Consider the following 16,045-nt stretch of genomic DNA (forward strand, 5'->3'; position numbering starts at 1 on the left):
TATATGATTCAAGCTTGCTAAAGCCAACCTACATTGATTTAAAGTCAGGTAGAGTTGACCTTTAATTCAAGCTTGCTTATTGTAACCTGTATCAAAGCCTGCTAGATTTGACCTTTAATTCAAGCTTGCTTATTCTGACCTGTATCAAAGCCTGTTAAATTTGACATTTAGATCCAGCTTGCTTAAGCCGACCTTTATCAAAGTCTGTTAGAGTTAACTTTTGATTCAAACTTGCTAAACCGACATATAACAAAGTCTGCTAGAATTTATATTTAGTTCAAACTTGCTAAACCAACATATAACAAAGCCTGCTAGAATTTACCTTGGATTCAAGCTCGCTAAAGCCAACCTTTATCAAAGTCTGCTAGAATTTACCTTTGATTCAAGCTCGCTAAAGCCAACCTTTATCAAAGTCTGCTAGAATTTACCTTTGTTCAAGCATGCTAAAGCTGACATATAACAAAGTCTGCTAGAATTTACCTTTGATTCAAGCTCGCTAAAGCCGACCTTTATCAAAATCTGCTAGAATTTACCTTTGATTCAAACTTGCTAAAGCCGACATATAACAAAGTCTGCTAGAATTTACCTTTGATTCAAGCTTGCTAAAGCCGACATATAACAAAGTCTGCTAGAATATACCTTTGATTCAAGCTTGCTAAAGCCGACATTTCACAAAGTCTGCTAGAATTTACCTTTGATTCAAGCTTGCTAAAGCCGACATATAACAAAGTCTGCTAGAATATACCTTTGATTCAAGCTTGCTAAAGCCGACATTTCACAAAGTCTGCTAGAATTTACCTTTGATTCAAGCTTGCTAAAGCCGACCTTTATCAAAGTCTGCTAGAATTTACCTTTGATTTTAGCTTGCTAAAGCTGACATATAACAAAGTCTGCTAGAATTTACCTTTGATTCAAGCTTGCTAAAGCCGACCTTTATCAAAGTCTGCTAGAATTTACCTTTGATTCAAGCTTGCTAAAGCCGACCTTTATCAAAGTCTGCTAGAATTTACCTTTGATTCAAGCTTGCTAAAGCCGACCTTTATCAAAGTCTGCTAGAATTTACCTTTGATTTTAGCTTGCAAAAGCTGACATATAACAAAGCCTGCTAGAATTTACCTTTTGTTCAAGCATGCTAAAGCCGACCTTTATCAAAGTCTGCTAGAATTTACCTTTGATTCAAGCTTGCTAAAGCCGACCTTTATCAAAGTCTGCTAGAATTTACCTTTGATTTTAGCTTGCTAAAGCTGACATATAACAAAGTCTGCTAGAATTTACCTTTGATTCAAGCTTGCTAAAGCTGACCTTTAACAAAGCCTGCTAGAATTTACCTTTTGTTCAAGCATGCTAAAGCTGACATATAACAAAGTCTGCTAGAATTTACCTTTTGTTCAAGCTTGCTAAAGCCGACCTTTATCAAAGTCTGCTAGAATTTACCTTTGATTTTAGCTTGCAAAAGCTAACCTATAACAAAACCTGCTAGAATTTACCTTTTGTTCAAGCTTGCTAAAGCTGACATATAACAAAGTCTGCTAGAATTTACCTTTGATTTTAGCTTGCTAAAGCTGACATATAACAAAGTCTGCTAGAATTTATATTTAGTTCAAGCTTGCTAAAGCTGACATATAACAAAGTCTGCTAGAATTAATATTTAGTTCAAGCTTGCTAAAGCTGACATATAACAAAGCCTGCTAGAATTTACCTTTTGTTCAAGCTTGCTAAAGCTGACATATAACAAAGCCTGCTAGAATTTACCTTTTGTTCAAGCTTGCTAAAGCTGACATATAACAAAGTCTGCTAGAATTTACCTTTGATTTTAGCTTGCTAAAGCTGACATATAACAAAGTCTGCTAGAATTTATATTTAGTTCAAGCTTGCTAAAGCCGACATATAACAAAGTCTGCTAGAATTTACCTTTTGTTCAAGCTTGCTAAAGCCGACATATAACAAAGCCTGCTAGAATATACCTTTTGTTTAAACTTGCTAAAGCCGACATATAACAAAGCCTGCTAGAATTTACCTTTGTTTAAGCTTGCTAAAGCTGACATATAACAAAGTCTGCTAGAATTTACCTATTGTTCAAGCTTGCTAAAGCTGACATATATTAAAGCTTGCTTGATTTGACCAGAATCAGATCCTGCTGATGCCTACAGGGTTCAAAAGTGCATCAGTCATCCAGAGCAGTCTTATAACTTCCATCTCGGTACAAATCAATGGTTATTTGGTTGATTGCTTCTGGTCAGTTGTCCAGAAACCTCTCAAACCCAATAGGTTGATTAATCAAACCTCTACTTACATCCAGCAACATAGAGATGATAACCAGCTGATCAGAAATAAACTGATCAGGCGACTGCTTTACCAATTAGTGCTTCCCACACACCAGGTGTAGGGCAGCAGGCCATTCAATGATTCAATATTGGTGGTCATCACATGGCCTGGTCATAAAGTTAGCATTGGTTTTCTAGCTGGCCAGTTTACCAAAAACTTGAATGTGACTGATGAAACTAAGTTCAGAATTAGCATAAAGGTATCATGTATAGAAAGATATCATTACATTGCCTTAGGAACGACAGACCTAAAGAAAAGCATATTGGAGTAAATGTTGTTAGATGAAACCATTTCAGGAAAATTTCGCAGGGAAGTAATTAAGCTGACAAAGCTTTTTGTGAATCTCTAGCCATTGGTCAAAGAATCTGGTTCATACTTGTGCTCATCTGTCTGGAAGTAGATATTTATCTCTAGTAATTATGTGGTCAGATAATTTGTGGGTCAGGTTTGAGATTTTGATAATGTGTATTCTGATTTGAGATCATCATAAATGTGTGTTCAGATTTGAATACAACTACTTAAAAAACATCTCTGTGATATCTTTACAACTACTTGACAACCATCTCTGTGATATCTTTACAACAACTAGACCACCATCTCTGTGATATCTTTACAACAACTTGACAACCATCTCTGTGATATCTTTACAACTACTTGACAACCATCTCTGTGATATCTTTACATCAACTTGACAACCATCTCTGTGATACCTTTTCAACAACTAGACAACCATCTCTGTGATATCTTTACAACAACATGACAACCATCTCTGTGATATCTTTACATCAACTTGACAACCATCTCTGTGATATCTTTTCATCAACTTGACAACCATCTCTGTGATATCTTTACAACAACTTGACAGTCATGTCTGTGATATCTTTACAACAACTTGACAACCATCTCTGTGATATCTTTACAACAACTTGACAAACATCTCTGATATCTTTACAACTACTTGACAACCATCTCTGTGATATCTTTACAACAACTAGACAACCATTTCTGTGATATCTTTACAACAACTAGACCACCATCTCTGTGATATCTTTACAACAACTTGACAACCATCTCTGTGATATCTTTACAACTACTTGACAACCATCTCTGTGATATCTTTACATCAACTTGACAACCATCTCTGTGATACCTTTTCAACAACTAGACAACCATCTCTGTGATATCTTTACAACAACATGACAACCATCTCTGTGATATCTTTACAACAACTTGACAACCATCTCTGTGATATCTTTTCATCAACTTGACAACCATCTCTGTGATATCTTTTCATCAACTTGACAACCATCTCTGTGATATCTTTACAACAACTTGACAGTCATGTCTGTGATATCTTTACAACAACTTGACAACCATCTCTGTGATATCTTTACAACAACTTGACAAACATCTCTGATATCTTTACAACTACTTGACAACCATCTCTGTGATATCTTTACAACAACTTGACAATCATGTCTGTGATATCTTTACAACATCTTGACAATCATAACTGAAATATCTTTACATCAACTTGACAACCATCTCTGTGATATCTTTACAACTACTTGACGACCATCTCTGTGATAGCAGTCACTGTGATTTCCCTAGAGAATTTGACAAAGATCTCAGTGACATTTTTTGTTCCCAGGGACGTGTAGAGCTTGGGTTTTCTCCTCATTATCACATTCTCTATGATGACAATGGTTATGGAGGTCTCCTTTAGGCCTTATACAATATACCCTCTGGTGTAAGTAGATTACATACCCTACTTATTTCATTGTTACCCTAACTAAATTTGCCAGTCACAAAACACCAGTTATCCTGTGGATTCTGACATACATTGTGTTTATCCATCTTAAGTGACACCTGTCTTGGCATACCTTATTGGATTCGTTTTCACTATACCTTAAGTTGAAGCTAATTAGATTTCTATCATATTAGGTAGCCAAGACTTCAGAGAGAGTGCAAGTAACCTATATGGGTACAGATGTTCTTAAATTTCTGAACATTCTTGACAAACAAGAAAAACACATTTCTACAAATTTCAAAGTATGAAACAGACATGTATACTTTGGATTTTATAAATTTGATATTCAGGAATTGTAGGTTTTTGAATAACATTAAGTAGTAATTATAAAGAGTTAACTTGATTTACAAATTAACTCGGGGGTATCAAAACTTTTTGATATGGAAGCCAATCCTATCTGACACAGCTGTTAACATGCATGTTCCAGAAAAACTGTCATTATGAAGATTTTCTGTATTTCCTGTTATCATTTAACAGTTGTGATGTCTGTCTGAAAAGGTGTTAATTTAATTAGCGTAAGGATGTCAGAAAACTGAAAGTGTTCTAGTCATTCCCCCACTTAACACCACCTATATACACCACACACTGAGTAAAAGGTGTACAAAATAATCTGCTGAACCCCTGGACAGATTCTGTTTATATCAAAAGTATCACAGTTAATTAGATTTGGGTGGTTATGGTCAAGATTAAAGGTCAAAGGTTATGCTCAATACACTTTTGACATAAAGATATCTTATGTAACCCTGATTTAGTTCAAAAAACTACAAAGCTGTGGGATTGGAAGGTGTCTGTCTGTGAGCCCTTGTTGATTTTATTCACTTGTTGTTGTAGATATCTTAGCATGGCTTTAGGTTATAGATTTGAATTTTGAAGATTATTTTACTGGTAAGTTTCATGCCATTAGAGTGAGTGAAAACATCTTGAATTTTTTTTTTTTTTTTTTTTGTGAAAATATAACAAGACAATTATATTAGTGTTAATGAAGTAGATATGACTTGATGTTGAAACATGGTTGAATTGAAGCACTTTTTAAAGTTGGAACTTTTCTCAAATTTCTCAGAGAGGGCTTCCTACCTTAATATCTGAATTATTAATTTCAGTAGTTTCTGTATGTACATAAATGTATTAGAAATCCTACACGAGGTTGTTGGTCACATGTTCATTGTGATGTCACAGACTGATGAATGCGGCAATAAAGTGCTCTGATGACATCATTTTGAACTATATATAGTAACTCATTTATAATATATAGGGCAATTGTCAGGACAAACCCCCGTCCCACTATCCTTTAGTCAGTATTGTAAGTGATTTCTGTGGTGTAGCCATTTGTGGGTTTTTATAGCCACACCAAAGTTGGTGGACTACTCACATTAACTGGAAGATATTCATCTCTAATACTTTTGTGTCAATAGAATATGTTAACTTGCTTTAAGTTTTTAAGCCCTGAGATAATATATTGAAATTTCAATGAGAACTAGGCTGGTTATAAATAGAGACTGATATCAGCTTGCCACATTAAAGTGTGCCCACCAAGCTGTTTCCAACTGAACGACTTTTAATTGAAAATGTGTGGAGAGTACCTGGTGAAGGCACGTGTGGACAGATGACTAATATGTATTATCAATGACCTGATAATTTTTTTTTTAAACTGGATGAGATGACTGGCACGTCCTGAGTATAAAGTCCGGTAGAATTTAAATACCTGCCATATACAAATCACTGGGTCATGTCACATCAGCTATATTCAAATCAGGACATTTTAAACTGAATTTAAATAGCATTGTCATCCTGGTTCAAAAAAGATTTATTTCTTCTTGATAATTTTTCAGTTTTTTTCTTTTTTCCTCCTTGATTGTCTACTGTGCAAGATTGATAGAATGCTTCCCGTGTGTTTGAGATCAGTCAGCTGTATAGAATCCTCTTTGAAGCAAAGTTTAGAAAGAAATGTTATTTTGCAGACTTGGGATAAATTAATCTTTGACAAAAACAGATAACATATTCTTTTCAGAATCTGAATTTTTAGCATGTAAAAACTATGACATCCTTTTTATGTTTCTAAATTTTTCAATGTTGTTAGGGTCTTTCCGTGTGGAGTTTAATTATCATATCTGAATATTTGCTCTATTTGGATATTTGCTATGTTTGGATATTTGTTATATTTGGATATTAAATTATTTCAATTTTGACATCGTTTTGCAAAATGCTGTGTAAAGAAACCTGACATATAAGACTAGACAAATTTAGCACTGGGTAGCATGTGATGTTTCCTTCTCTGAATATGAGAAACATGTCCCTGTTAAACATATATGTTATGTAAACTATCTTCCACATAGACACACCCTATGTCTTAATTCTGACTCGGATGTGCTGACAGACTGTTTGATTTTTAAAAAAAATCGCTCAAATGAAGGATTCACAGTGATATGATTAGATTTTCATCTTATTTCTTTGTAAAAGTCTCTTTTTTTCAACCTTTTCTCTAGATATTTTTCACAAATTTTATCTCATGTCTGTGAAAGTTTTCCAGACACAATTTTCTCAGCTATAATGATCCCTGACGTTTGAGTGTGAGTTTGAAAGAGACTGCCAACAGTTGTAGGCTTGGCAGAGATTTCTAGATAGATTCTCTCTATTCACTGGGTATGGCATGTCTAAAAATAACTCAGCCACAAATATATTCTTTAAAAATTTGAGCTTTTCATCAGTGCTTCCCTGTGATACACAATGTGTAGGTTTGTGTCTCTACAACTTCAGTCTGTATTTTCTCCCGGTGTGCATTTTTTGTTGAGAAAATTCTGTATGGAACAAAATGTCATTTAGAGTTGGTAGTAGACCTGGTAACATATCACACAATTTTCATGTTAATGTTGTAACCAATATTTCTGAGTTTTAGTTATCCTACCTGTATAGATTGACTACATTAATAGGAAGGTCACTGTTCCTGAATTACCAGCAATATCCTTCGGTACCTGGATATAGTGACCACCTGTTTATAAAGGTTACTTCAACAATCATCAGCAATATCCTTCCTGTATACAGTGACCACCTGTCTATCAAGGTCACTTACTGAGTCATCAGCAATATCCTACCTGTATACACTGACCATATGTCTATCAAGGTCATTTTTCTCATTGACAAATTTAATCAATATTATTTCATTAGAAGTCTCCACTTTTTTGAGAAAAATTTTGTTTACAAACCATGAATTGGAAGAGATCATTACATGTTGCCATAGTATAATAAATAGGTGTCAATTCGTTTTCTCATTTCGCATACCTGACAGCACCATTATGCTTTAATCTATTTCACAAACTTTTGATACAACAAACATAGAACTTCAACAAAGAGGACATTATCCTATAATCCAGAATGACAGGACCATCGACCTTGATAGCACTTCTCCTCATAAAGGCAGTCTTAGGACCAAGGTGTATTACCTCACTAAGATTCTATCTCATCGTGTCAGCAGAAAAGTTGAAATGCCACAAAAGTGTGCCCTTACAAATGTCAGATGTATTGTTGTCTGAAAAAGTCGGTTAGGTATGGAAATCTCCAGTGATAGCTGTAATATCACCTCACTAGGGCAGCATTTAAATCCCCTTCTGTAATTGTCACAATCGACATTCAGATCATGTGGTTTGTGGTTTTGCGGTTTTAATGTTGACCTCTTGAAACCAGGTAGAACAGATAAGCATGGTTAGTGTACCTCTTATCTACCCAATCTGTCTTTAATTGTATGAGAGGGAATTCACCTATCATAGCATCTTTTAACTACAATATAAGAGAGAGAATTCACCTATCATAGCATCTTTAACTACAATATATGAGAGAGAATTCACCTATCATAGCATCTTTAACTACAATATATGAGAGAGAATTCACCTATGATATTAGCATCCTATATCTTTCCTTTAAAGCAAGTGAATTTACCTATCATGGCCCTATAAGGACAGGTACAAGGTGTAATGATAGGCAGACACTTTCTCCTTATATGACAGATATATGATGCTTTGACAGGTGGATTCCTTCTCATTATAGGATAGATATAGGATGTGATGACCGGTAAAATTTCTCTTGTTAAAAAGTTGATATAGGATGCTATGACAGGTGGATTCCCTCTCATTATAGGGTAGATATAGGATGTGATGACCGGTAAAGTTTCTCTCGTTAAAAAGTTGATATAGGATGCTATGACAGGTGGATGCCCTCTACGATGCTATAAGTGGATGTTCTCTATAGGGAAGATATAGGATGCTATGACAGGTGGATGCCCTCTACGATGCTATAAGTGGATGTTCTCTCTTTATAGGGAAGATTAGTATGTTATGAAAAGTGAATACCTTGTCCTTACAGGTTAGATATAGGATGCTGTAATAGATGGGTTCTTTTTCCTCAAAAGCAAGATCTAGGATGTCATGATATGCAGATACCAACCGTTAGGAGAGAAATCTGCTTATCATAGGGTCACATATCTGTCATATCAGGAGAAAATAACAACAAAACAACAAAATTGGGCCTTCTCCCACAAAAAAACTACAGTAAAACATGGCATTATGAGACCTTCAGGGTGCCTATTCTTGCTTTGTCTGTTCTTCACCTTAATATATTACCTACAGCTCCTGTTGACCTTTCAAAAGAATCTTGATATCTCTATGAATTGAATGACTGAATTCTTTGTAACACAGGTAAAAACCATTATAACCATCTTCAACAGGATGCTGAAAAAATGTGATCTCTAATATACAGTGTAATTACCCTTGCTAGTCGCAATACAATGTAAATGTGATAGCCAAGCCAAATAGAGAATGAAGAATCCTATATATTCTCACAAACTGCTGCTTCAGCAAAAGGCTACTTTATCAAAGGAGTTGTAATTGATTTTCAAAGTCTTTCCATTTGTTGGAATTAGGCTGAGGTTATAAGGATTGGGAGATTGAGACCTAATCTTGTCTCTCAAATACCTTGGATTCTTCTAACAGTTTTATACTCAGAGATATTATTTCCAACAGAAACCACAATTGCCACAAAAGAGAAGGGAAAGAAATACGCTGAGTCAGCGAGTTGTGGTTTGATCAGCTGGTAGCAGAGAGATTTAAATCAATAATCTTCAGCTAAATAATAATTCTTGGTGTTATCTTAACCATGGGTTAAATGGTATACTCTGGTGGTCATGACTTGTCCTTGTGGGGTCTTTCCATGTGTAAGAACCTTAACCTTGAACTGGATACTGACTACACTGACCACTGGTCAGTGAATTTGTATAGACAGGAAAACTTTACAAATTTTGTGAAAAGGAAAACTTAAATTGTGTAGAAAAAGTGTGGGAGGAAATTATAAGATCAGTAAGGCAAGTGATAATGTAACAGATATGTGAAAACTAGTAGAAACACAGAATTTTAAATGGGTATTACCATAAACACCCGTGTAATGTGCTCGCCTACATAACATACGCAGGTACTTTTTAGGGCTGAAATTAGTCAAAATTGCTGCTTCTACTAGCATAATGTGTACACCCAAAAATTAAGTAAAAATTGATCTCTGGGAGCTAAGAAATCAATCAAAGAATGTTCAGCTAACATGTCAGACCAATGATATAAAGTTAAAAACTAAAAATTTGGTTTCATCTTATTTTCTGACTTTTGATTATTATAGGTACAATAAAATTGAAGAAAAAAACTGCCAAATGTTTATGCATTTCTTGTTTTTTGTGACATCAGCCGCGTTATGCTTTATCATTCACTTACCTATCCAATTAATCCATATTTATTTATCTTATGTACACACACACTTGTCTTCACACTAGGCTTAATAAACAGTGTTAGTTTTGAAATCACAGGTGCAATATCCACCTATTAATGACCAAACCAGGTAATTATGATTTCCGCAAATCAAATTTTCTTTCGTGTCTCGCTGTCACATTGTGACCTAAATTGAGGCCTCAACTCTGTTTATGCAAGCATTTAGAATACGGAGCATGGAATAGCATGGCATGGGATGTACAGTTGGCATGCATGGGTGTATTGTGTTTCATTACACGTTTTGGTAAGAAAATCGCACCAAGACCATTCCCTCTTTATTATTAAACGTATAGATATGCTTCGTAAACATCAATAAGATCAATTTTTATAAATAATGAAGTAAATCCAGTCCGATGATAAGTTCAATCCACACTCTGCATACTAATATGTCAACGCTAACTTCTGCCTATACACATGAAAAGGGAAATGTGCTCATGTCTTCTGGTTAATTGCGATATCATACATATACGAGAATAAAATGAAACTTGTCAATTTCCGAACAGTTGAACATGTAAGTGTTTCAAAAGATAGTTCATATTGTAATCAACAAATTTTTCCATGTCCCAAACAGACCACTGTCTTTGCCGATCACTAGTTTTCTGTCTCGTTAGTTGCTGTCACGTTTTTAAACACTTTGTCCTGATTTTGCCTGATATTGACTTGCATAGTTTGCATTGGTATATACATTATCTTATTTATTATTGTAGTTCATAAAGAAATTCTCAGGTCCTTTTTGTGTCAGTTTTGCGTACCAGATAATTCTGACAATCTATAATAGTGGCCTTATAGAATCTTTGATTGAAAAAGACTTGAAATCCTACAGTAATGTAGTGTGTGCACCCCCCACAGTATGTCATTTTGGATGGTAGTTGATAGCTCAGTGACTTTTAAAGTTGGTAAAGTTTTAAATCTATTGTACATTCATCAAGATATTTAAAAGTGAAATGATTAAAAAAAAATTTTAATTTAAATTTCACCCTTCTAGAGTGTCATTTCTTATTGACATCATAAAAGGCTCGAGATTTTTTGTTATACATTGGTATTTCATGCCGTTATTGTTCTTGTGAACTGTATAATTTCCAGACATGTGAGTTAATATAAAGAACCTATAGGTACAGTCCAAAACAAAAGGTTGTTTTGGAAGATTAATGAGTTTGTATTGTTTATGTTTCGGACATACACTTTTACGACAATTTTACTGCTTCACTTCTTGTACGTTTAGTCTGGGATACAAATTTACAAGTTATTAATGTTAGAAAAATGTAAAAAGGAATGTTGTTATGCAAATTCCCTCTTTAGTCTCCTTTTTTGGTCCCTGGAAGCATGCAGGAATATTGCAGTCATTTCAGTGTGTTTCAGAAATCACCAATTGTAGGTGTTGACCCCGTCAGAACCAGTAAACAATGATATAAATATTATCATGTACCATAAATATCCAGCAATAAGCCCATGTTTGGTAATAAGCCCATATCTATCTTACGGTATTTATTATGATTACCTTCAAATTTTGTTTTTTTATCCTGTAATAAGCGCACCCCCTGACATTTATACTGGATATTAATTTTAAATTGTTAATTTATGTTGAGGATTTATTTGTGTCGATAATGTGAGAACTTTTAATCCATGAATTTATCTGTCCACAAGCTGATCCGATTAGTATAAGTACATTGATTGGATGATATTTATCCTGGAATCAAATGTCAAATGTGATTAAAACAAAAACAAAGAAAACATGAAATTTGGGCCTCACAAAAAAACATGTTTTCTTAAAGTATATGTTTCCTTGGATTGATGCATTTATTATAATGAAAACTTTCATTCTATGTCTTTGCAGGTAAAGAATATATCTGGGGAACAGGAAAAGTTGGCAAACGATGTGAAGGTAAGGAGAAACAGATTTGTAAAAATTGTTGTGAATGATATGTTTAAAGTTATTATTTAAGGTTTCATCATTTTTTAGGATGGAATACATTTTTCAAAAAGCAATAATTGATATGAAATTGATTATGAAATCAATAGGTTGTTTGATGGCTTGCATGGAAATAACATCCATTTTGCTTCAAATTATTTGGCAACACCATCAAAATTTGAACTCTCCCAAAAAGCAATCTTTGCAGTATGTACTGTACCCCAAATTGCTGCTCACTTCTGGTGGGATCTTTTAAAGGGGCTGTTTCTTTGATGAAAAACAGCAGACATTCTGAGTATATCAAGATGTGATATCTGTGTTGTAAATATACATGCTGTACCCAGGACCAATTTTGTAAAAGCATGTAGACAACAGTTACAAGTCTATAAATGGAAGCATTCTGTACTAAATGTTATAAAGTCACTTCAATTTTGAAGAAAATCTTTTAAGGAAAAAATATCCATCAACATTTTATATAATCCATGTACCACAAAATGTACCTTACAGGCAAAACTATTGCTAAAGAAATCAAATAAAGGAAAAAGATGCAAAACATTTGGGTTTTCATACCCTGCCCTTGATCTTCTACATTAAGTCAATCTGGCTTAGCAGGGGCTTAATTATATGTGTTGCTGAAGGCTGCCACAGCTGTTGAGTACAAACCTGTCCTGAAAGGGGGAACTGGTTGACCGAGTTTAGATAATTGCTGCCACCAGATATGATCTGTCATGGGATGTAGGTCACCCGGTTTGTATGGAGATGTGGGGATGTGCTTGGGGAGAATTGTATTTGTCAGTTGTGGTTACCTCATAGTGCACTTAATCTCAGTTCCTCTACCACACATAATACTGTTATCACAATCCTAGTGCTGGTAACCTTGTTCAGGTTTACCAGGATAATATATAGGCCCTCCAGTACTACTCCCTCCTGCTCTTGGTGCTGTACCTACATACTGGATCGTTGGCCTGGTTATTTGTTATTCATGGGTACTTATTGCCAGAAGTACTCTATCCTGGTTACCATTGCATCTTTGTTACTTTGGTATTGGAGACTTTGTGCCCTTCAACAGTCCATCCTGGTTACTGTTGGTCTTGGATGCTTTGTGCCCTTTGGCAGTCCATCTTGGTTACTGTTGGTCTTGGATGCTTTGTGCCCTTTGGCAGTCCATCCTGGTTACTGTTGGTCTTGGATACTTTGTGCCCTTTGGCAGTCCATCTTGGTTACTGTTGGTCTTGGATACTTTGTGCCCTTTGGCAGTCCATTCTGGTTACTGTTTGTCTGGATACTTTGTGGCCTTGGTTACTCCATCCTGGTACTTTGGTATTGGGTACTTTTTGCCCTTTGACAGTCCATCCTAGTTAATTTGGTATTGGATACTTTGTGCCCTTCAACAGTCCATCCTGGTTACTTTGGTCTTGGATACTTTGTGCCCTTCAACAGTCCATCCTGGTTACTCTGGTATTGGGTACTTTGTGGCCTTTGACACTCCATGCTGGTTACTGTTTGTCTGGAGAATGGTTACCCTTGGTGATAGTTTCTTGGCTTCAGTTACTTTTTCCCCTGATTATTCTATCCTGGTAATCATTGGTGATAGTTTCGTGGCTTCAGTTACTTTGTCCCCTGATTATTCTATCCTGGTAATCATTGGTGATAGTTTTGTGGCTTCAGTTACTTTGTCCCCTGATTATTCTATCCTGGTAATCATTGGTGATAGTTTTGTGGCTTCAGTTACTTTTTCCCCTGATTATTCTATCCTGGTAATCATTGGTGATATACTTGAATAGCTACACTGTACTTTGCCCCTAGGGTACTCCATCTTGGTTGTTTTGATTAAAAAACATAAAGGTGCCTCTTTTCCAATTTGTCATGTTTCAAACCTAATTAAAATGTGATAAATAGAGAAAGGTGTATGTCTGTCCACTTTTATGTCCTATGTATATCAGTGCATATTAAATATATACAGAGATGTTGCATGAGAGGTCACTATACATAGGCTTCCACAAAAGTATGCATTACAATGTTGACATTATACTATGGTAGAGCTTAGTACTAAAAAGGTGGCTTTGTACTTTGTCAACCTTCCAGTTACAATGGCTGGTACAAAATCATTACTTCCAAATCAGTCCACCTCAGAAGAGAGATTCAATTTTTTTATTCTGACTATTTTTAGCATTTAAGTGTGAAAAGAAAGATTTATTTTGTTATTTTTGAGATCATTTAGAGCTTTTTGTTTTATTTGTAACTTCTATATTAAAAGCAAAAAACAAATTCAGAATTTTGTTTTTTATTTCAGAAATAGTCATAACTGTATATATCTATAATAATATATTCCTTCTGACTTAAAGTGAGAGAGTAGGCTTTCAGGACAATAAGCCAAGGGGGACCAACAAATAACTTCTAACTTTTAGACTCAAAGTCAGGGGGTGGGCTTATTACAGGACAGTTGAAATAGCGTTGGTTGGTAACACTACTTAAAGGCTGAGATATAGTATAAAGGGATTTTTCATATAGGTTGCCCCCTGGCCTTTAACAGCATTACTTATAATGGTGGGCTTATTTATAGATATAGATGCATTTCTAAATAGATTCTGTACTACACTGACTTCCAGTACAAAGGAGTCTTTGGCAACAATCATTACACAACGCAGGCCCTCTGGAATGTTCAAATATGTTGGGAGTTTTGTTATTGGTATCGATGGAGAAGACTTTGGTTTACCTATTCTAACCTGTCTAGTCCCTTTTAGGGTATTATTAACCAGTTTCTGCTATGTCATTCCTCATCACTACCATTATAATCCGTTTGTACTTGATGGCAGTTTTTACGGTACAATGGTCAACATCCCAGAAACTAATACCAGTTACTTCAAAATGAGGTGAATATATACAAAAGATTGTGTTTCTGGCTCATCTGGCTGAAAACGCCAGACGAACCATGTCTCTATACATCTACAAAAGTAGATAGACAATGTCAGTTGATCTGAAGTTTAGTAAGGCTCTGTGAACTAGCTATAACAGTGAAACTATACATGTCAGTTGATCTGAAGTTTAGTAAGGCTCTGTGAACTAGCTATAACAGTGAAACTATGAATGACAGTTGATCTGAAGTTTAGTAAGGCTCTGTGAACTAGCTATAACGGTGAAACTATACATGTTGATTGATCACAACTTTATTGAGACTTTGTGAACTAGCTATAACAGTGAAACTATGAATGTCAGTTGATCTGAAGTTTAGTAAGGCTCTGTGAACTAGCTATAACAGTGAAACTATGAATGTCAGTTGATCTGAAGTTTAGTAAGGCTCTGTGAACTAGCTAAAACAGTGAAACTATACATGTCAGTTGATCTGAAGTTTAGTAAGGCTCTGTGAACTAGCTAAAACAGTGAAACTATGAATGTCAGTTGATCTGAAGTTTAATAAGGCTCTGTGAACTAGCTATAACAGTGAAACTATGAATGTCAGTTGATCTGAAGTTTAGTAAGGCTCTGTGAACTAGCTATAACAGTGAAACTATGAATGTCAGTTGATCTGAAGTTTAATAAGGCTCTGTGAACTAGCTATAACAGTGAAACTATGAATGTCAGTTGATCTGAATAGATAACGTAAACAAAGGCATGAAGAAAGCAGCTATAGATGATTGGTAGTAAAGGATTTGTTTCTGTCATTCTGTGTATAATTATGATACAAGTGATACAGGTACAAGCTGCTGACTATTGATACATCTGTATCTATGTATGAATATGTTGGACTGTTCTAGTTTGTCTTGGATTATAACTTTCAGATATTTAAGTAACAAACAACTTACATACATATATAATGAATTTGTTTTACAAAGAAAGCACATATATAAATAGCTCTACTGTCAGTACAACATAATTGGATATTTGGTTTTAGCTTTGAAACAATCAAATATTCTATGAACCTGTCCTTGGGTTTCACAGATAATTACCCTCTATTAGAATCTTTAATTGATTAATACCAATTTGTTCTGATAATCTTATCGGTAATAATATTTATAATTGCTGCTACTTAACAGATAGGTTGAACATAAGGGCAAAAAAAAAAAATTCCTTAAATAAATTTGATGTAAATGAATGCATGTGATCAATACTTTAGATAAAGAAATAGAACAAATATGGCTGTTTAACATTCAACCATTGTTAAAGAATGGAATCATGACCTCATTCTAGATTCAGAACTGAAAT

General features: G+C 34.9%; 1 protein-coding gene across 1 annotated transcript in view; it reads left to right on the forward strand.

Annotated features, from left to right (window-relative positions):
* The window catches only part of LOC132565657 (phosphatidylinositol 3-kinase regulatory subunit alpha-like), a 127,704-nt gene that overhangs the window by 82,238 nt on the left and 29,421 nt on the right, over positions 1-16,045 (forward strand). The window contains exon 4 of the mRNA XM_060230356.1: positions 11,768-11,815. Within this exon, the coding sequence (XP_060086339.1) occupies positions 11,768-11,815 (48 nt within the window). The remainder of the gene's footprint in view (positions 1-11,767; positions 11,816-16,045) is intronic.

The sequence above is a fragment of the Ylistrum balloti genome, unplaced genomic scaffold, assembly GCF_031769215.1.
Source record: "Ylistrum balloti isolate Yb309-2 unplaced genomic scaffold, AGI_CSIRO_Ybal_v1 Utg369578, whole genome shotgun sequence".
NCBI lineage: Eukaryota > Metazoa > Mollusca > Bivalvia > Pectinida > Pectinidae > Ylistrum > Ylistrum balloti.